The sequence below is a fragment of the Mobula hypostoma genome, chromosome 27 (assembly GCF_963921235.1).
Source record: "Mobula hypostoma chromosome 27, sMobHyp1.1, whole genome shotgun sequence".
NCBI lineage: Eukaryota > Metazoa > Chordata > Chondrichthyes > Myliobatiformes > Myliobatidae > Mobula > Mobula hypostoma.
The window spans coordinates 38,717,770-38,741,236 of NC_086123.1; the positions used below are offsets into that span (position 1 = coordinate 38,717,770).

Consider the following 23,467-nt stretch of genomic DNA (forward strand, 5'->3'; position numbering starts at 1 on the left):
CCCTTTTAAGCTAAAGCCATGCCGGTCGGCCCGGATTTTCCAGATTTTATTTACCTCCTTTTGAATGTGAACAGAAAGAGAGGTAATGTTCTCTGATTCATCTGGGATGTAGGTGCAGCACTCTTGTCCTATAACGGCAAATGCATCTCCTTTTTCAGCCAGAACAAAATCAAAGGCCATTCAGTTTTGTAAAATAGTCTATCGTAGCGCCATCATTTCAGCGGTAACGGCCCTCACCTGATCCTGGACGCCATCCATGGCCTTAGCGGTGCTATTGGCCATCTCCTCCAAAACTGCATCCAGGTTGATGATTTCCCTTGAATTGTGGGCTGCCCCGTAGAAGGGGAAAGCTGTCATCCAGATGCGCTCCGGTTGTGAGATTCCTTGCTTTTGCCGTAGGAGGGAAGGGTGCTGGTCCAGGGTTTTCAGCATTCGCATATGGGGTACAAGGTAAGCCAGGAAGCAGCATCCCATCCAATTTCTGCTCTCCTGTTGGGTGTCCCATCGGCTAGCTATCTCCTATGAGCCGCCAGTGGGCCCTTTCCTCACAAGCCCATTGAGTTCCGTTCAGGGGTCGTGGTGGTTTGGCATTGTAGAAATGACACAGGTGCTATTGCCCGGAAAGTAAGTCCTCTTACCTTTGAAATTACAATAGCAGATAGTATTTACTGGTTGATCAGATCTGACAATGGTGGGGGGCCATGATGTCTGACCTCCCCATCGGATGGCTTTTTCCGGGGGCGGGGGGAAGGTGTCGAATGTACCAATCATCAAAGAGGGAATGATTTCTTTCAACAAAATACGCACCACAGTATTGGCTTTGTTATCTGTGGTGGGATATGCTTCAATCCATTTACTAAAAATATCAAGAATTACAAGACAATACTTACAACAGTGCACACGTGGTAATTCGATAAAATCGAGTTGTAGTTGGGAGAAAGGGTATCTTGGCACTGGGGTATATCCCTTTGGGCATGGGGTGCCTTTTCCTGGGTTATGGTCTTGGCATATCAGACATCGCCTGGCAACATTCTCTGCTACTTTCTCCAGGTCCGGGTTCCACCACGATTCCAAACATTGCCTTACCTTTCCCTCCTTGCCAAGGTGAGTATTGGTATAGACAAAATCTACAATATAGCCCAGTACAGTTTCAGGTATGCAGACTTGACGGGCAGGAGTAAGCCAGAAGTCCTCGGTTGGTGAGTAAAAACATCCAGCCGATTCCCAGGGGGCTTTCTGTTTTTCAGAGGCATCCCTCTGTAAAACACGCACATCCTGGATGTTATTCCATTATTCAAGAAAGGGATTAGAGATAGCCCAGGAAATTATAGACCAGTGAGTCTTACTTCAGTGGTTGGTAAGTTGATGGAGAAGATCCTGAGAGGCAGGATTTACGAACATTTGGAGAGGCATAATATGATTAGGAATAGTCAGCATAGCTTTGTGAAAGGCAGGTCATGCCTTACGAGCCTGATTGACTAAACACATTGACGATGGTAGAGTAGTAGATGTATGTACGGATTTCAGCAAGGCACTTGACAAGGTAACCCATGCCAGGCTTATTGAGAAAGTAAGGAGGCATGGGATCCAAGGGGAATTTGCTTTGTGGATCTAGAACTGGCTTGCCCACAGATGGCAAAAAGTGGTTGTAGATGGGTCATATTCTGCATGGAGTCCGGTGACCAGTGGTGTGCCTCAGGGACCCCTACTCTTTGTGATTTTTATAAATAACCTGGATGAAGAACTGGAGGGATGGGTTAGTAAATTTGCTGATGACACAAAGGTTGGAGGTGTTGTGGATACTGTGGAGGGAAGCCAGAGGTTACAGCGGAACATTGATAGGATGCAAAACTGGGCTGAGAAGTGGCAGATGGAGTTCAACCCAGATAAGTGTGAGGTGGTTCATTTTGGTAGGTCAAATATGATGGCAGAATAAGTATTAATGGTAAGACTCTTGGCAGTGTGGAGAATCAGAGGGATCTTGGGGTCCCAGTCCATAGGACACTCAAAGCTGCTACGCAGGTTGACTCTGTGGTTAAGAAAGTATACGGTGCATTGGCCTTCATTAATCATGGGATTGAGTTTAGGAGCCAAGAGGTAATGTTGCAGCTATATTGGACCCTGTTCAGACCCCACTTGGAGTACTGTGCTCAGTTCTGGTTGCCTCACTATGGGAAGGATGTGGAAACCATAGAAAGGGTGCAGAGGAGATTTACAAGGATGTTGCTTGGATTAAGGAGCATGCCTTATGAAAACAGGTTGAGTGAATAGATCCTCCTTTTTTCCTTGGAGCAAAGGAGGATGAGAGGTGACTTGATAGAGGTGTGCAAGATGATGAGAGGCATTGATTGTGTGGATAGTCAGATGCTTTCTCGCAAGGCTGAAATGGCTAGCACGAGAGGGCACAGTTTTAAGGTGCTTGGAAGTAGGTACTACTTCAGGGGTAAGTTTTTTGACGCAGAGAGTGGTGAGTGCGTGGAAGGGGCTGCCAGTGACAGTGGTGGAGGTGGATGCAATAGAGTCTTTTAAGACACTCCTGAACAGGTATATGGAGCTCAGAAAGAAAAGAGGGCTGTGGGTAACCCTAGGTAATTTCTCAGGTAAGGACATGTTCGGCACACCTTTGTGGGCTGAAGGGCCTGTATTGTGCTGTAGGTTTTCCATGTTTTATTCTCAATTCCAGGCATATCCTTTGATTCGGAAACGGGGGAATCAGTTTTTCCCTGGCGATTTATCATTTGGGGAGCAATCAGAGCAGCTTGTTTCACAGCTGAGTCCGCTCTGTCGTCTCCACGGTCAGTCTCAGTAGTACCTTTAGTGTGTGCAAAGCGTTTAATAATGGCCAATTGTGAAGGAAGACAGATGGCGGACAAGAGGTTGTCGATGTAAATTTTATAAGTCGTGGGCGTACCAGAGGAGGTGACGTAACCCTAGCTTTCCAAAGTTGGCCGAAGTCATGAGCGACTCCAAAGGCATATCTAGAGTCTGTAAAAATGTTGGCTGATTTCCCAGTGGCTAGGATGCATGCTCTAGTGAGTGCAAGGAGTTCAGTGTGCTGCACCGAGTAAGAAGAAAGAAAGGAAGCAGACTCCACGTTTTCTATGTCAGAAACAACAGCATAGCCTGCATGACGCTGGCCTTGGTTGTATAAAGGAGCTCCCATCTACATAGAAGACTAAGTCTGGGTTAGCGATGGGGATGTCAGTCATGTCAGGCTGGACTTCTGTCAGTTGGTGATTTATTGTTGCACAATCATGGTCAGTCATGGTCAATCTAGACTTTCAGGAGGGCATTCTAAAATGGCGGCGGGGTTCACAGTAGAATGGGAAAAAGGGGGAAGGGGGTTCTGTAGGAGGACCTCATGTAGCATCCTTATATTTGTTCAGAATTGGACAAAATCAAAAATCAACCTTTCCTCACAAGTAAAGAAAGCAAATATTCCAATATAGAAGATTGCTCTTGCCACTCACTGAAATGTTATATACTAAAATTTAAATAAACTATTTCCCTTTAGATGACCGCTGTGTTTTGCTTTGGAAGACAGAACGAGACACTTCTTTCTGACAAGGCCACAGATTGTTCATACAGCTACAATGATAAATAATGAACGTCTTTATCTGATTTACAGCTTTCTCAGAAATACTTTGTCTTGGGCCGGCTGGTGGCACAATGACATCAGCGCCGGACTCTGGAACGAAAGTCCCCGGGTTCGAATCCAGTCGGGGCTGCTCCCGAGTACGCTTTCCATCCGTGCCAGGTTGAGTGTCGAGATCGCAACTCAACCTAGTAAAATAAAAGGGAAAAATACTGCAAAATGTCTGTGTGAGCAGTGACGTACCACACAGTCCCTCTCTCGCTCAGCGCCTTGTAAAGGCATGAAAGAAGACATCGTCCCGCCAACATCACATATGCCAACAGAAAGAGAAATACTTTGTCTGTGCAAACTACTATCTAATTTAAAATGGCTTTCTGAAGCGTGAGTGGATTCTGACCTGTTCATATTGTTGACTTTAACCTTGTCAGCCACCTTGCTGGCTGAGGCATGGAGGAGGAGAGCACAGTACTGTGGGGGCTGGTTCCCTGCTGCGTACAGCGGATCTCCCGATCGTGCAGAATAAATGGCATTAAAGCGTTCCAGGAAATCATCGGGGGTCTCACCTTTCCTGGGTTTACACTCTTAAGACCTTCGTTACATCTGTGGAGGGGGCCAAAACATGCGACAAGGTGTTCGATGTATTTTCAATCATCCACGGTTTGGTTTGCCCGGTTGCAATTAACTGGTCGTAGTTGCCATGTCCGAGTCGAATGGTGAATCGTGTCTGATTGGTAGGAGTATAGCCATAGGGAATAAATCTCAGGAGTTAGCGGAATAAATAGTCAGGACAGTTCTTAAGTAACTACAGAACCCTTGGGGGTCAACCTTCTTGTCAGGGGCAGCATTCAGTGTACCACGGAGTCTTGAAGGGGTCCAGGGCTTATAGATTTGCATAGTAGGTGCTTGTCCTACCACACTGGCTTGTGGGTTAGGAATGATTGTCATGGGCAATTGATACTGAGTCTGTATTGGTCCCAGTAAAACCAATGGCCCTTTTTCAGGGGTCTGCTCCGGGAGAGGTCCAGTCTGACTGCGCATGTGGGCAGAAACAGGTATTGGACTTCCCAACGGTTCTGGAGAAACTACATCGGTCGGTGGCAATGCAATGGCTGTCGAGTTGGCGATTGAGGTACCAGGGCAAGAACCATATAGGGGTGGAGAACTGGACCGTGGTAAAACTGGTGCCGTCGCAGTTGTGGTAGTACAGCGGAATTATTAGGTAGCCTTACCCATTCCCAATTATCATCAGTATCGTTTAGGGAATTGGTTGTAATGTCTGGATAGGGGCAGGGTACCCCAGAATTATTTTTATTTTCCATATCCATTTTCCCTTTATTTCTTCCAGGGCCAGTATGTTTTGGCTCTGATACAATTTCTTTCTCCGTCTCCTTTGTCTGTTTCTGTCCTTAATCCCATTCTTCACAAATCGCTCTCAACTCTTGCCACTCCTAGGATTGCCTCTTTTATCACATATGTCTAACCCTCTTTGCTTAGCGTTATCGGTCCAACAATTTAAGATATGTCTGTCTTTTATTTCTGCCTCTTGTCGCCGTAGGCCAATCAGTCGACCATACTCTTTCCCTGCCTTCCCATTCCATATTCTCTGTTCTACCTGCCATACTAAATTTAGATCAAATGTACCTCCTGCAGGCCAGTTGTCTTCCCAAATGTTTAGACAATTAGTCTCAGTTTCTTTTCATTATCTGGATATTTGTCTATTATTTTCTATAATGGTCTACTCCCCCCCCCCCCACCCTTTGTCTAAGCATCAGATTCCAGGGGACATGAACCACCCATCTTGATTCACTATTCCGGGAGATACGAACTACCCATCTTGATGTACTACTCCAGGCGACTCGAACCGCCTGTCTTGATTTGCTATTCCCTTTGGATCCCGTCAGTGGATTTTAGCCACCAAAATGAGGGGACAAACAGTCGTCAGAGAGCAGAGAGGAACCAAGGTTAAAACTTACCTTGTGGGCCCGTCGTCTCTGATTCACCCCAACTTATTCCGTCCACTTATTCAACTTCGGCGAGGGGTCCACCATATATTTGGACCCTGCTCACAGCACCAAGATATTAATCTGCCTCTCTACCAGAAGCCTTTTGTTTCAGACCCAGAGAATAACTGTCAAACACAGTTTACTTAAAAGTACATACTGTTTATTAGCAAGCTTGGATTCTCAGTTGGCAACGCAGAATCTCCACTCACTGAGCTTGAGAAAATCTGCAGCCAGTCAGCCCGGAATACTGTTTGGAGCTGTTGATGTACACTGTTAGCACATACAGATAAGGGTAGACTAAGAAGCTTCTCATGGAACAAACACTTCTTCATTCATACATTATTCTCACAGAGCGACTTGTCAAGTTGCCAATAAGTCAGTTAGGTTCTAGCCCTTTTAAGTCAGCATATAATTCCTGAGGTGGAGCTGAGGTGCTTCCTTTGAGAAGGTGGGACTGAGGAGCTACATATAGATTTATGGTCCAGTATTTGTCTAACAAAATAGAATGTTCGCTATTCAGGGAGATGATCCTGTTTTCGCGGGACTTGCTAAGTGTTCTTATCAGTGATGCCCAGAGACTCCAGACAGTCTTTCTTTGTTCTCATAAGGGGTTATTAACTAGTCAGCATTCTGTATCTTTAAAGATGAGGTATCTTTTGTTTTTTTTTTACCTTCGCAGATTACATGCTGCCACTATAAATACTGGGTATTGCAGTACTGCAAGACAAATTAGAACAGCCCATCTTCATTCACAATAATTGATGTTTTAATTTGCACAAGCAGTTAGTGTTACGATCTTCAAAGTATCATCTTGTTGTTAAATAGTATGTTTTTTTACAGCGCTGTTCAAGCCCTTCGGCCCATGATGTTGTGCCAACCTTTAAACCTCCCTGTGACTGTGGGTTTCCTCTGAATGCTCCGGTTTCCTCCCACATTCCAAGAGAAGTATGAGTTAGGAGTAGTAAGTTGAGGGTGTGCTCTGTTGCTGACACTTGCGAGCTGCCCCTGGCGCATCATCAAACTGTTTTGGTCGTTGCATTTCGCTGTGTATTCTGATGTTTTGATGTACATGTGACAAATAAAGCCAGTCTTTCTTCCTTTCTATTTCAAGTTCAATTAAATGCCTCCCTTCCACATAGCTGTCCATTTTTCTGTCATCCATGTGAATATCTAAGAGTCTGTTAAACCTCCCTATTGTCTCTGCCTCTATCCCTGGTAGAGCTTTCTGTGCACACACCACTGTGTAGAACAAAAAAACCTCTAACATCAACCCTATACTTTCCTCCAAACACCTCAAAATTATGTCCTCTCATATTTGCCAATGCCACCCTGGGAAAAAGGCAGAGGCTCTACATTCCATCAATGTTTCTTGTCTCCTGCACCTCTATCAAGTCATCTTCCTTTATCCTAGCTCACTCAACTTTTTCTCATAAGACATGTTCTCTAATCCAGGCAGCATCCTGGTAAATCTCATCTACCCCCTCTCTAAAGCTTCCACTTCCTTCCTATAATGAGGAGACCTGTGAAGAGAATAAGCTTCAGTATGATCCATTTATGTCCAATCACCTTATGTTTTCACTTTCAATGAATTTCAAGCTTATCAGCAGATATCCTGTGAGGGCTGGAAAGAGATGTGCCTCATTTCATGACAGTGAGTGGTGCCAAGTCAGAGTTTTTGGACAGACATCCTGTCATATTTTGTCAGGACCCTCGGCTGTTCTGAGAACAAATAATGTGCTTGTGAGGTGGAAAATGCTCATCACAACAGATAACAATGAGCGAATTGGAAGAGAAGAAATAGAAACAGGTTTAAGACATCAAACTCCTTGAGTCTGTGCCAGTGTTCAGCAAGAATAGTGCTTATTCTGTGAAGTTCATAACCTAACTCATTGCCAGAAGCAGTAGAAATTACATATAATGAGAAGCATTTTATAGAAAGGAGCATAGGGTTGGGAGAGTGGGAAAGAGACTTGTCGTCGCTGTCTGTGTTGTTCTGCTGAACATCGTGGACGTGCTATGTTGGCGCCGGAATGCGTGGAGACACTTGCGGCTACTCTCAGCACATGCTTAACACACACAATGCATTTCACTATGTCTTTCAATGTATGTGTGGTAAATAAATCGGAATCTGAATCAGTATCTGAAGGAGAAGCAAAGGAAAGAAAGGGGAATGGTATAGGTATTAGACATGAAATGCAAAGCTATGTAAAATGTTCAGAAGGGAAACAAAGTACTTCAATGGCTAAGTAAATATTTACATGGTAGAAATTAAAATATAAGACAAAATAGTTCTTGAATCCAGTTTCCAACAGTTACGTGGATTTCTAAACTGGGTGGAGATCTTGGAGTTTTCAGTCCTCTGTAGACAAAACATGATCAGCTGGTTCATCAAAGTTCAAAAACTGGATGAATAGTAGCTAGGTTTACATAGAACCCACTCTGCTGAACTATACTGTTAAGCCCAAATAAATCTTAGTGAATGTTAGTCTCTTTGCTGGTCTCCTCCCATACTTGTTATCTGGTGCAACACTTTCCCCAGATCTCTCTAATCCCCTCTTTCTCAAGTGTGATTATTTTGTAAGCCTCCCTAAACAGGTACATTTTGAGAATTCTGTTCTATAGCAGATTTTTGAAGTCAGCCAGCGAGTGTACGATTCTCAGATTCAGAATGTAAAGAATTAAGTATCTTTATTGATGTAACCTTAGATATTTCCAACTGATTTTCCTGGAAAAGGTATACCTTCTGACTCCTCAAATCCTGCCTGTTGTTTGAGGTATAAATCAGATTATGAGTGCAGATTTAACAAATTTAAAGAAGTTTAAGACTACCTGTGATAAAGCAGCTATCATGCTTGGAAGCCCAGCAAGGCCTTAAAAAAATATACATCCCTTCCTTCAGCAGTACATTGAATTTGCAAGCTCTACTGCAATTGCTTATCTTGCACCAAGCCCTAATCCAACAGTCTATATTTCCCAGAAGACAGCAAATGTTATCTGGGAATGTCACTATATCTGGGAACTTCTCCAAGTTGTACCATGTCCAAACTAGTGATAGCCATAACCCAGTGGGTAATATTCTCAGAAGTTTGAGGGATCAATATTTTAAACTGGCAGTAAAAACAAAACAAACAAACTGCGACAGCAGGAGTTCCCAACCTTTTTTATGCCATGGACCAATAACATTAAACAAGGGGACATGATGGATTCCATCATGCTATTTTGAAGTTCTTCCCACCATCCTAGCCAATAATAGTCCTTGCCACACACACAAAATGCTGGAGGATCTCAGAAGGCCAGGCAGAATCTATGGAAAAGAGTATAGTTGATATTTCAGGCCAAAATCCTTCATCAGGTCTTGGCTCAAAACATCGACTATACTCTTTTCCATAAATGCTGCCTGGTCTGCTGAGTTGTTCCAACTTTTTGTGTGTGTTGCTTGGTTTTCTCTTATCAAGGATAGTCCTTATTCAACATTACCAAGACAGGGTTATGTGGATATTAGCACATTTTCAACACAGGCCAAATTTGTTCTCAAGTGCTAGTTGTAACTGGGGCAAGAATTATTCTTCTGATTTTTGAATGCTTATGTTGGATTATTGTCTGCATAGTTTCATACTACACTTGCTGTCAATAAATTGGGAAGATTTTCTGAAGGACTGTAAGATTCTTCTGCTTTTATAAAAGGTCAAGTTCATGGGCTTTATTCTACCGAGCATGGTGTGATCTGCAGCCTCTGATGAACTAATCCATTTCATCAGTGTGTGAGGAGGATGGGAGTGCATGTTGAAAAATAATGTGCAGAGAGAGAAACAGATGTAGTGTTTCAGGTGACCTTTCAGAACTGAAAGTGAGACTTCAAGTGATGCTCATGTGTAAATTAAACCAGGTAAATATTGGCCATTGGTTTTGGAAGTGGAATCATTGCCTGTAATAGTGCTGACTTGCTAAGCATTCCAGCACTTTGTGTTTTGATATTGTGTGACCAACAGTTGATTTACACCTTGGGAACAGAAATTTAAAAACGGTTGTTATAAACTCTGTTTATGCATCAAGTATTTTCCTTTTGGACTCCTTCAAAGATCTGATCTATTCTTTATATTATCTATATCTGAAGAACAATTAGTTAAGGGCTTCAGGATTTTATCCCAACAATTAAGGAAAAGCAATGTTAGAAGGTTGTGACTTGGAATCTGTAGGTAATAGTGCTCCCTTCTAGATCACGAGTTTGAAAGACAGTGCTAAAGAAGCCATTGCAAGTTGGGTTGTATTTTGCAGATTGTGTTCACTCGAGGTATAGTGCATAAGTGGTGGGAGGAGTGAATGTTTAGATTGGAGATGAAGTGATCTGTTTTGACCTGGATGGGGCTACCTGAACATTGGGTGAGCTGTTAAGTGACAAATTGGTATATATCTCTTGAAAAGAGGGAGTGAGAAAACAGGAAACTTCGGGCTATTTAGCTTAACATTTGTCAAAGGGAAAATGTTAAAAGCTATTATTAAAAACATTGTAACAGAGTAGCTAAAAAAATTCAACATACTCCAGCAGAGTTGACATTGATATGTGAAAAGGAAAATTCTGACTAATTTCCAAGAGTTTTGTGAAGAGAAAACATGCTGTGCATAAAGAGGTAAACACAAGAGATTCTGTAGATGCTGGAAATCTAGAGCAGCACACAAAATGCTATAGGAACTCAGCAGGTCAGGAAAGGAATAAAGAGTTGACATTTCGGGCCAAGACCCTTCATCAGGACTGTGGATAAAGAGGGAACTGGTGGATGTACCATACCTAAATTTCAAGAAGCAATTTGATAAAGATGCTTCAGCAGAAAATAACCTTTGCTCAGTGTTAACTGAAATGAGCTTGTTGTTTCACGGGGAAAGTTTGGGCTTGTACCTACAGACTTCGAAAGAGTGAGAGCAGACTTAATCCTCAGGGGTTTTGATAGGGTGGATGTGGAGAGGATGCTTCCTCTAGTGGGAGAATATAGGACTTGGGGGTCAGTGTTTAAAATTAAGAGGGCATCCATTTAAGACAGACGAGGCATTGTTTGTCTCTCGATGTCATGAGTCTTTAAAGCTGTCAAGTCAGTAGAGACAGAAGTATTTGAATGTTTTAAGACCATGGTAGATAAACTCATGTTAAGGAAGGGGGTGAAGGAGAGAATATGGAGTTTGAGTTACAATCCTTCTAACTGCTCATACAGTTACACAAGAAACTGCAGATGCTGTAGTCTGGAGTGAAAAACAGTCTGTAGCGTAAAAGAGAGCGAAATAATTGTTACTTACTCCAGATCCGAAGCTGTACAAAATAACACACTGCTATAGGAACTCGGTGGGTTGAGCACATATGTTTGTACATTCACTTCACTTGGGTTCACGCCTCCTTCCTAATTTTAAAGTTCTTGATATAAGGCATCTTTGTCATTCTTTAGAGAGACTCTCTCAATGGTTATTTCACTGGTATATTTTTTCTCATCGAAGTGTAACCCACCCCTCCATCACCACCATATCAGTAAGACTGATCAATACTTCCACCCACTAACCCACTTCAGCATATCCCACCTCACCACCATTCCTGTTAGTCACTTTATGTACAGATACTCCTGTACCCAACACCACTTTGTGTATGTAAGCTATCTTGTGTTCGGTGCGCTGCGTTAGTATGGGGAAAGACACTCTCCAGCCCTCCAAACTTGTGAAATCTCATTTGTGTGGATGCTCTGTGATGTTTTCCCCGTTACAAATCAGTACCACAAAATAACAAACAGTACACCTTATGCAGTTAAACAGTTTAGCTTTATGATTCTTAATTTGACGAGAGGGTTAGTAAAGAAAACAAAAGAAAAGGGCCCACTCTAATGAAACAGTCTATTGCGCATGTTGGAGCTCACAACTTCCCATCCATTAGTTCTCTATCAATTTCCCCCCTGGGCATAGTCAAGTCCCGATCCCATTCCACGTCCACTCAGTCCTGCAGTCTACGACCTCTCCGTTCTGGCATCTTCTCTCCATCTTCCGCCGAACAAAAGCCCCCGAAAACCTTCTGTCGGACACATAAGAAAGAAGCAACACGTCTCTCACTTGGATGGCGCACATTCCAAAGCCCCATTATCTCTAGTCATAACCCAAACACTGCTGCTACAGAGAAACCATTACATTAGGAGTGAAATCTTACAGAGTGTTACATGTGCATTTATATTTATCATGTTTTTTAATTAGTGTGTTCTTTATCTTTTTTGTGCTGCATCTGTAAGTATATCATTAAGTTGTTAGAATGCAAATTATACAAGAATATTCCTGAGAAAGTAATCTGATGTTTTTTGAAAAAACTAAATAGTGTTGGAGTCTACTTGTGATTCATTGTCTTAACCTGTATACTAATGGTCTTTCAAATTGCCCTTTTGTGTTTGAAGCTTTCAGTTTTTAGTTAATTTCAAACAAGACAAAATGAATTTGTTAATTGTTTACCTGCATATTATTTTAGTCAACTTTACATCCTTTATTATACTTAATTTTCAAGATATTACAGTGATAAATCATCTTAAAGTATTGCTTCATAAAGATGATTTTGTTTCAGTGGGTTGTTCTGTTATTTAGTTTCTATTGCTCAGCATTCCATTTGCAAAATCATTCCAGGCATGCACTGGCAAAAGGTTAACATAAAACAATGTTTAATTGCCAAAATTGTTTGTAATATTCTCTGAATCCAGTATATTACAGAACTAATGAGTATATGTCTTGTCTCTGTGCTCTTGTTTGTAGGACCTGAGGCTTTAGCAATGCTGCTTTATATCCAGATGCTCCAATACAGCAATCTAAATCAAGGCTAGCTGGTTTTTCTCCTATGCAGCAAGAAGATCGTGGTTATGTGTTTGTTCTGTGAGACGAGCAGACAGACTAAATGTGTCCAGGCTGCCAATACAGTGCTTGGGAGCCAAAATGCCATCTTTGCCTGTCGATTAGACCACAGTTGCTTTTCTTCCACTTACTAACACCGCATGGTGTGGGTGCCTGTGCACAAGTCGAAGGCTGACAACATTGCCTTGCTACACCGATCTAATACGAATCTTGGGAACATGTTTGTTGAGTGGTTGACAGACTGGGACCTGACACTGGACCGCATTAAAGGTTTGGTGCTGGCAAGCTTGCACGCAGTACGGGAGTGTGACGTAACGGCTGTGACCACCTTTGCGTGCGTCTTGGGGCTCTTTGTGTGGTATTGCTACCATGTAGGCAGCGAGCAGCCCCGCAGTCACACACCAGTGAACGCCATCATGCAGAATGCTGACATAAATGGGTTGCAGAATGGTTACACGTGCTGTCAATCCGCCGATTGCATAAGATGCACCCATAACGAGGGACGCAATCAGAAACTGTATCACAATCTACAGGAGTATGCTAAGCACTACTCATGGTCAGGAATGGGACGGATCCATAAGGGAATTCGGGAGCAGAACCGATACTTGAACACTAGACCTTCCATCCAGAAACCAGAAGTTTTCTTCCTGCCTGACCTGCCCACAACTCCATATTTTTCACGAGACGCCCAGAAGCATGACGTAGAGTTGCTGGAGCGGAACTACCAAACCATCCTGGCTGAATTTGAATTGATTTTCAAGGCATTCTCAAACTGCAGCCTTCCACAGGGCTGGAAGGTTAATACCACACCAAGAGGCGACTGGTTCACCTTCTATCTGGTTAACCAGGGCATCTGCCTTCCCAGTAATTGCAGAAGGTGCCCTCGGACGTATCGATTACTAGGCAGTCTTCGCACTTTCATCAGTAATAATGTCTTTGGGAATGCCTGTTTCTCTGTTTTGAGTCCAGAAACACTCATCACTGAACACTACGGACCCACAAACGTCCGGATCCGCTGCCATTTAGGTGTGTGAGTACTTGATTTTTAACATAATTGTGCTTTGTGTGGTGGGCAGTACTGGTATGGCTTCTCTTTTCTCTTTAACGCCTTCTTCAATATCAAATGGGGTGTCATGATAATGAAGACAAGGGACTGCAGATGCTGAAATCTGGAACAAAAGAAAACATGTTGCTGAAGGAGCTTAGCAGGTCAGGCAGGATCCGTGGAGGGACATTTTGGGTCAAGGTCCTTCATCTGGACCAAAAGGTAGAGGGGAGATCATATGGCTTTCACTCCAGGTGATGGGTCTTGCATCTGGATCAAAAGATAGAAGGAGGTGATGTACTTTCACTCCAGGTGAAGGGTCCCATATTGAAATCTCAATCATCTATTTCCATCTACACAAGCTGCTTCACTTGCCTATTTTCCTGACCCCCCCCCCGTTATAAATTCTGGGCTGACGCATTGGGACTCATTCAGGACCAGTATTTATCTTGTTTGCTACTCATCACCAATTTCTGGTTACCATGAACTTACCATGTACAAGCCAGCTACTGTATAGTGTAGCAACTTCCCCACATTAATAAAGGTTAATTGAATTCAGGAGGCTAGTGGTCATGAAAAGAATTGTACTAATGCAGCTCTGGTCTTCCTGTGAATAAAGTGTTGGAGCGATTTACCAGAGTCACCATCTAGTCCGAGTATTCTGAAGTGCCTTACACTACTTTCTTCGGCAGTTTGAACGGGGCATGACTGCGCAAGTGCGTGAAAGTCGGCCTGTGAGACAGCGGGAGAGTTTAAAAAGTGAGCAGATTGACAAGGGACGGTCATTTCTTCAGCAGTTTGAACGGGGCACGACTGCGCAAGCACGTGGAAGTCAGCCTGTGAGACAGCGGGAGAGTTTAAAAAGCGAGCAAATTGAGAAGGGGCAGTCATTTCTTCCGCAGTTTGAACGGGGCACATGAAAGTCAGCCTGTGAGACAGCGGGAGAGTTTAAAAAGTGAGCAGATTAACGGAGCGGGAGACAGAGTAGGAAGGCTTTGGCTTGAGAGGCTTCGGAGAGCGGAGGCTCAGGACGAGGTAAGGCCGGGTAAGCTCCTTTAATTAACTTATGCGTAGGTAATGGAGGCAGCAGTTAGGGCAGTTGAGTGCTCCATTTGCAGTATGTGGGAAGTCAGGGCGAGCACAATTGCCCCTGATGACTACACCTGTAATAGGTGCATCCAGCTGCAGCTCATGACAAACCGAGTTAGGGAACTGGAGCTGGAGCTGGATGAATTTCGGATCATTCGTCAGGCAGAGGCAGAAATAAACAGGAGTTACAGGCAGATAGTCATCCCTAAAAGTCAGGAGGCAGGTAGCTGGGCAACTATCAGGAGAGGGAAGAGGAATAGACAGAAAGAGCAGAGCACCACTGTGGCCGTTCCCATCAACAATAAGTTTTGGATACTGTTGGTAGGGACGACCTACCTGGGACAAGTTGCAGTGGTCGCATCTCTGGCACTGAGACTGGACCCTCAGCTCAGAAGGGAAGGAGGGAAAAGAGAAGAGCAGTAGTGATAGGGGATTCGATAGTTAGGGGGACAGATAGGAGGTTCTGTGGGAGAGATCGAGAATCCCGGATGGTCTGTTGCCTCCCTGGTGCCAGGGTCCGCGATATCTCGGATTGAGTTCTCAGTATTCTCAGGAGGGAGGGTGAGCAGCCAGATGTCGTGGTCCATGTAGGGACCAATGACGTGTATAGGAAGAAGGAGGAGGTCCTGCAAAGAGAGTTTAGGGAGTTAGGTGCAAAATTGAAGGATAGGACTTCCAGGGTTGCAATCTCAGGATTGCTACTCGTGCCACGTGCTAGTGAGGCTAGAAATAGGAAGATAATGCAGCTAAATACGTGGCTAAGGAGTTGGTGCAGGAGGGAGGGCTTCATCTTTCTGGACAATTGGGCCTTGTTCCAGGGAAGGTGGGACCTGTTCTGACTGGACAGGTTGCACCTGAACTGGAGGGGAACTGACATGCTTGTGGGAAGGTTTGCTAGTGCTGCTCCGGGGGGTTTAAACTAGATTTGCAGGTGGAGGTGAACCAGAGTGTTTGAGCAGATAGTGAGGTGGAGGAGGATAAAGGTCATGCAAGAACTGCAAGTATAGTGCATGGAGTAAAGCCGGATCTAACATATAAAGAGGCTTTGGGGAAAGAGAAGCAGAATAAAGGGTGTAAAGGTAGTAAGGTAGAAGGGCTGAAATGCGTGTACTTCAATGCAGAAAGCTTCAGGAACAAAGGTGATGAACTGAGAGCTTGGATACATACATGGAATTATGATGTAGTGGCCATTACAGAGACTTGGCTGGCACCAAGGCAGGAATGGGTTCTCAATGTTCCTGGATTTGGTGCTTTAAAAGGGATAGAGAGGGGGGAGAAAGGGGAGGAGGGGTGGCATTACTAGTCAGGGATACCATTACAGCTACAGAAAGGGTGGGTAATGTAGCAGGATTCTCTTTTGAGTCAGTATGGGTAGAAGTCAGGAACAGGAACTCTATTGGGAGTATTCTGTAGCAGCAGAGATACCGAGGAGCAGATTGGGAGGCAGATTTTGGAAAGGTGCGAAAATAACAGGGTTGTTATCATGGCTGACTTTAACTTCCCTAATATTGATTCGCACCTGATTTAGACGGGGCAGAGTTTGTTCAGTGTGTCCAGGAGGGATTCCTGTCACAATATGTTGACAGGCCGACTGGGGGAATGCCATAATAGATCTAGTATTAGGTAACGAACCCGGTCAGGTCACAGATCTCTCAGTGGGTGAGCATCTGGGGGACAGTGACCACTGCTCCCTGGCCTTTAGCATTATCATGAAAAAGGATAGAATCAGAGAGGACAGGAAAATTTTTAATTGGGGAAGGGCAAATTTTGAGACTATAAGGCTACAACTTACAGGTCTGAATTGGGATGATATTTTTGCAGGGAAATGTACTAAGGATATGTGTCGATGTTTAGGGATCTCTTGCTGAATGTTAGAGATAAATTTGTCCCGGTGAGGAAGATAAAGAATGGTAGGGTGAAGGAACCATGGGTGACAAGTGAGGTGGAAAATATAGTCAGGTGGAAGAAGGCAGCATACATGAGGTTTGGGAAGCAAGGATCAGAGGGGTCTATTGAGGAATATAGGGTAGCAAGAAAGGAGCTTAAGAAGGGGCTGAGGAGAGCAAGAAGGGGGCATGAGAAGGCCTTGGCGAGTAGGGAAAACACGAAGGCATTCTTCAGTTATGTGAAGAACATAGGGATGACAGGAGTGAAGGTAGGACCGATTAGAGATAAAGGTGGGAAGATGTGCCTGGAGGCTGTGGAAGTGAGCGAGGTCCTCAATGAATACTTCTCTTCGGTATTCACCAATGAGAGGGAACTTGATGATGGTGAGGACAATATGAGTGAGGTTGATGTTCTGGAGCATGTTGATATTAAGGGAGAGGAGTTGTTGGAGTTGGTAAAATACATTAGGATGGATAAGTCCCTGGGGCCTGACGGAATATTCCCCAGGCTGCTCCACGAGGCAAGGGAAGAGATTGTTGAGCCTCTGGCTAGGATCTTTATGTCCTCGTTGTCCATGGGAATGGTACCAGAGGATTAGAGGGAGGCGAATGTTGTCCCCTTGTTCAAGAAAGGTAGTAGGGATAGTCCGGGTAATTAAAGACCAGCGGGCCTTACGTCTGTGGTGGGAAAGCTGTTGGAAAAGATTCTTATTGTCATAGTCATAGTCATACTTTATTGATCCCGGGGGAAATTGGTTTTCGTTACCGTTGCACCATAAATAATTAAATAGGAATAAAACCATAAATAATTAAATAGTAATATGTAGATTATGCCAGTAAATTATGAAATAAGTCCAGGACCAGCCTATTGGCTCAGGGTGGCTGACCCTCCATGGGGAGGAGTTGTAAAGTCTGATGGCCACAGGCAGGAATGACTTCCTATGACGCTCTGTGTTGCATCTCGGTGGAATGAGTCTCTGGCTGAATGTACTCCTCTGCCCACCCAGTACATTATGTAGTGGATGGGAGACATTGTCCAAGATGGCGTGCAACTTGGACAGCATCCTCTTTTCAGACACCACCGTCAGAGAGTCCAGTTCCATCCCCACAATATCACTGGCCTTACGAATGAGTTTGTTGATTCTGTTGGTGTCTGCTACCCTCAGCCTGCTGCCCCAGCACACAACAGCAAACATGATCGCACTGGCCACCACAGACTCGTAGAACATCCTCAGCATCGTCCGGCAGATGTTAAAGGACCTCAGTCTCTTCAGGAAATAGAGACGGCTCTGACCCTTCTTGTAGACAGCCTCTGTGTTCTTTGACCAGTCCAGTTTATTGTCAATTGGTATCCCCAGGTATTTGTAATCCTCCACCATGTCCACACTGACCCCCTGGATGCAAACAGGGGTCACCGGTACCTTAGCTCTCCTCAGGTCTACCACCAGCTCCTTAGTCTTTTTCACATTAAGCTGCAGATAATTCTGCTCACACCATGTTACCAAGTTTCCTACCGTAGCCCTGTACTCCCCTGCTGATGCATCCAGCTATGGCAGAGTCATCAGAAAACTTCTGAAGATGACAAGACTCTGTGCAGTAGTTGAAGTCCGATGTGTAAATGGTGAAGAGAAAGGGAGACAAGACAGTCCCCTGTGGAGCCCCAGTGCTGCTGATCACTCTGTCGGACACACAGTGTTGCAAGCACACGTACTGTGGTCTGCCAGTCAGGTAATCAAGAATCCATGACACCAGGAAAGCATCCACCTGCATCGCTGTCAGCTTCTCCCCCAGCAGAGCAGGGTGGATAGTGTTGAACGCACTGAAGAAGTCAAAAAATATGACTCTCACAGTGCTCGCTGGCTTGTCCAGGTGGGCGTAGACATGGTTCAGCAGGCATCCTCAACTCCTAGTCGGGGCTGTTAGGCGAACTGGAGGGGATCTAAGTGTGGCCTGACCATAGGCCGGAGCAGCTCCAGAACAAGTCTCTCCAGGGTCTTCATGATGTGGGAGGTCAATGCCACCGGTCTGTAGTCATTGAGGCCGCTGGGGCGCGGCGTCTTCGGCACAGGGACGAGACAGGATGTCTTCCACAGCACAGGAAGCCTCCGGAGCCTCAGGTTCAGGTTGAAGACATGGCGAAGTACTCCACATAGCTGAGGGGCACAGACTTTGAGCACCCTGGTACTGACACCATCCGGTCCTGCAGCCTTGCTTGGTTTGAGACATTTCAGCTGTCTTCTCACCTGTCAGCTGTGAAGCCCACTGTGGTGGTTTCATGTGGGGAAGGGGTATAGTCATGAGAGCCGAGGGCGGGCGGGACTGTGAGGAGGGGTAGGAGGGGAGATTGGAATATGTGTTGGTTGGGGGCCGACAACAGATGACTTGTGGGGGATGGGCAGGGGCCACAATGTCACAAAGAACATATTAAGATAGGATCTGTGGGCAATTAGAGAATCATGGTCTGATCAGAGACAGTTAGAATGGCTTTCTGAAGGGCAGATCGTGTCTAACAAACCTGATAGAGTTCTCTGAGGAGGTGGCCAGGCATATAGATGAGAGTAGTGCAGTGGATGTGATCTGTATGGATTTTAGTAAGACATTTGACAAGGTTCCACATAGTAGGCTTATTCAGAAAGTCAGAAGGCATGGGATCCAGGGAAGATTGGCCAGGTGGATTCAGAATTGGCTTGCCTGCAGAAGGCAGAGGGTGGTGGTGGAGGGAGTACATTCAGACTGGAGGATTGTGACTAGTGGTGTCCCACAAGGATCTGTTCTGGGACCTCTACTTTTCGTGATTTTTATTAACAACCTGGATGTGGGGGTAGAATGGTGAGTTGGCAAGTTTGCAGATGACACAAAGGTTGGTGGTGTGGTGGATAGTGTAGAGGATTGTCAAAGATTGCAGAGAGACATTGATAGGATGCAGAAGTGGGCTGAGAAGTGGCAGATGGAGTTCAACCCGGAGAAGTGTGAGGTGGAACACTTCGGAAGGACAAACTCCAAGGCAGAGTACAAAGTAAATGGCAGGATACTTGGTAGTGTGGAGGTGCAGAGGGATCTGGGGGTACATGTCCACAGATCCCTGAAAGTTGCCTCACAGGTAGATAGGGTAGTTAAGAAAGTTTATGGCGTGTTCGCTTACATAAATCGAGTGATAGAGTTTAAGAGTCACGGGGTAATGATGCAGCTCTATAAAACTCTGGTTAGGCCACACTTGGAGTACTGTGTCCAGTTCTGGTCACCTCACTATAGGAAGGATGTGGAAGCATTGGAAAGGGTACAGAGGAGGTTTACCAGGATGCTGCCTGGTTTAGAGAGTATGCATTTTGTTCGGAGATTAAAGGAGCTAGGGCTTTACTCTTTGGAGAGAAGGAGAATGAGAGGAGACATGATAGAGGTATACAAGATATTAAGAGAATGGATAGAGTGGACAGACAGCGCCTCTTCCCCAGGGCACCACTGCTCAGTACAAGAGGACATGGCTTTAAGGTAAGGGGTGGGAAGTTCAAGGGGGATTTTAGAGAAAGTTTTTTTTTACTCAGACAGTGTTTGGTGCATGGAATGCACTGCCTGAGTCAGTGGTGGAGGCAGATACACTCGTAAGATTTAAGAGAGTGCTAGACAGGTATATGGAGGAATCTAAGGTCGGGGCTTATATGGGAGGCAGGGTTTAAGGGTCGGCACCACATTGTGGGCCGAAGGGCCTGTACTGTGCTGTACTGCTCTGTGTTCTACCTATAATAAAGATATAGAACCACTTGCATTCATTTTAAGAGAACTAGAATATAAAAACAAGGATATAAGGTATTGGTTCGACTGCACGGAGCATTGTTAGTAGTTTTGGGCCCCTTATCTGAAAAACGGATGTGCTGGCATTGGAGATGGTCCAGAGAAGGTGCACAACAATTATCCTGGGAGTGAAAGGGTTAATGTGTAGAGAGCTTGATGGCCCTGAGCCTTTACTCACTGGAGTTTAGAAAAATGAGGGAGGGATCTCATTGAAACCTATTGAATATTGAAAGGCCCAGATATGGTGGACCTGAAGGGGATGTTTCCTAGGACCTGAGGTCACAATCTGAGAGGAACGTCCATTTAGAACAGAGATGAGGAGGAATTTCTTTAGCCACAGATAGCAGTGAAAGCCAAGTCATTAAAGCAGAGAAGGTTGATAGGTTCTTGATTAGTAAGAGTGTCGAAGGTTACGGAGAGATAGTAGAAGAATGGGGTTGAGAGGGCCATGATGGAATGGTGGATCAGACTCAGTGGGTCAAATGGCCTAATTCTGCTCCCATGTCTTATGATCTTATCGGCTTTGTTTCTTCTTTGTTGATGTATGTTTATACCTTTGCTGAAAGATTAATGTGGGTAATGTAATTGTCACAGTTTATAAAATAATAGTCTTGAAAATGAGTACCAAATTGGTAGATGCAGTCAGAACTAAATAGCAGGTGAAAGTCGTTCAATGATTTGCATGACAGCAAACTTGAAGCAATTTATGCTAGAAACAAGAAGCTGGGAAGTTCGGTAGCTCACCGAGTTAATGGTTTATACAGTGATCTTCTAAATAATAGAGATCAAGAGCTTAATTGACATTCCATCTTAACGTCAACGTGTTCCACCATTCAGTACTTGGTGATGAACAACCTCCAACTGCTGCAGTTCATGCCATTGCCTCAGGGACGACTCAGGATAGCAGCTGCAACAACACTGCACCCTGTAATCTTGTTTTTAAGAAGTACTCATGTTAGGGTGAAGAGGGCAACATTGGCCAATATGGATTCTTGAAAGGAAATTGGTGATGTCAGATGAGTACAAGATTGAAGTTAGTTGAAAAGACTGCTAAAATCTCTGATGTGGGTGAAGCCGCAAAAAGGTAGTTCCTATGAGACCTACCGTTCAGCACTCACAGTGGAAGATATTGGCTAAAACGTGCTACTTGTTTACAGTTATTCACTTTCTCTGCCAGCAGTCCTGTCACTGTTTCAGTGAAACACAAAGGAAAGGAGTATTGCAGCCAAACCTTGAGAAAATGCTGCTCACATCACAAAGCTGCAACAATCTGAATCTGTCCCTTCCTCCTCTGAGAACCGCCATCAGGAAATGTATTCTGCAGTATTGGCTGTCCTGTTCAATTACACTAATGGGAAATGATCTGAGGAATGAGTGAGAGTCCAATAATCTTAACCTGCCGAACCCAAGTTGAGCTTTCCAAGGAGATCATTACCAATATATTATTTATTTTTAGATACTGCCTGATAACAGGCCCTTACAGTCCAACAAGTTAATTATACGTGTGATCAATGACTAACCTGTACGTCTTTGGACTGTGGTGGAAACCAGACCCCCATGCTGCCCAATTACACATGTGATCAATGACTAACCCATATGTCTTTAGACTGTGGAAAGAAACCGGACACCCATGATGCCCAATTACACACGTGATCAATGACTAACTGGTAAGTTTTTGGACTGTGGGAGGAAACCGGACCCCCATGCTGCCCAATTACACATGTGATCAAAGATTAACCAAAATGTCTTTGGACTGTGGGAGGAAACCGGAGTACCTGGAGCCACGGGGAGAAAGTACAAACTCCTTACAGTGGTGGATTGCTGGCACTGTAATTGTTTTACATTAACCACCACACTACCTGGGTTGTGACACTCTGCCTCTCTCTCTATCTTCCGGATCCCACTTTATTTTGCATATCTGCTGTTTTGTAACCCATTTTTAACCTTTTCTATCTCTTTTATCAAATCTTCTTTGACTTGATCTCCATAAACCTTTTTTATCCATCCTTCTGCATAGTCCTTTGTGCAGATGCTGTGCGTGTCAGTAGGCTGTTACTATATGCTGATTTTCTTTCTGGACGTTTTCTTTCTTCTCCATCTTCAGCCTATATCATTCTACATCTTTCTTTTCCCACGATGTTTGAACTGGACACAGTTGCTTCTTCCTCTACGTGCACATTCCTGGGTCTGTCTCTCTCCCTCGTTTTCTCATAACCTGTGCCACCTCAGCTCTGGTGTCACCATCTTGCCTTCCTCTTTTTGCAGAAGAATATGGCTGTGCGTGTGCTCCTCTCATGCAGTGTTTGTTTTTGCTCTTATCTTCTTGTATTCCTTCGGGGTTTTATTTTCTTCAGAGATGCAGCACAGTACCCAGTCCTTCTGGCTCAACATGCCCCTGCTGCCCAATTACAGCCATGTGACCAGTTAACCCACTCACCCATATGGTCAAGGGGAGAATGTAGAAACTCCTTTCAGACAGCAGCAGGAATTGAACCCAGATCACTGGGCCTGTAATAGTGTTATGCTAAGCACTATGCATGAGGTTCTTTCTTTTGTTTTCCTCTTTCTATTCACATTCTATATATCCTTCCATTCCCATTCATTCACTTGCATTCCTTTTACCCTCTGTCTATTATCCTGTCTTTTACTCTCTTTCTACTCATATTCCATGTATCCTTCCATCCCATTCATTCACTTACATTCCTTATGCCCTCTGTCTATTATCCTCTGTCTTTTACTCTCTTTCTACTCATATTCCATGTATCCTTCCATCCCATTCATTCACTTACATTCCTTATGCCCTCTGTCTATTATCCTCTGTCTTTTACTCTCTTTCTACTCATATTCCATGTATCCTTCCATCCCATTCATTCACTTACATTCCTTATGCCCTCTGTGTCACTGGCTTTGGGGTTCTCATGTTTCTGTCATTGATTCTTTGGGTTTCTTGTTTTGTGGATGTCCATGAAGAGCAAGAATTTCAGGTTGTATAGTGGATACATTCTCTGATATTAAATTGAACCATTGATCTCTCTCATTTATTTTTCTTGTCATCAGTAATAGTTAAAATTAACCTGGCCATTCTGCAGCAACTGCACAGTGGCAATAATTTATTGTCATTAGTTCAGCAAAAATACTCCATTTTATTCCACATATTTTCAAACGACAGAAGGAATCTGCCACATCTAGTCATGCCCGGTTA

At 44.3% G+C, this 23,467-nt stretch overlaps 1 protein-coding gene across 3 annotated transcripts in view; it reads left to right on the top strand.

Moving 5' to 3' along the window:
- Positions 1-23,467, top strand: part of asphd2 (aspartate beta-hydroxylase domain containing 2) — a 72,210-nt gene that overhangs the window by 19,388 nt on the left and 29,355 nt on the right. For 2 of the 3 annotated variants that reach the window (XM_063034256.1, XM_063034257.1), the window contains one exon: positions 12,361-13,482. In XM_063034256.1, the coding sequence (XP_062890326.1) occupies positions 12,597-13,482 (886 nt within the window). In that variant the 5' untranslated portion in view covers positions 12,361-12,596. Of the gene's footprint in view, positions 1-6,345; positions 6,544-12,360; positions 13,483-23,467 lie in introns of those variants that run through there. The other variant, XM_063034258.1, reaches the window with a different exon arrangement.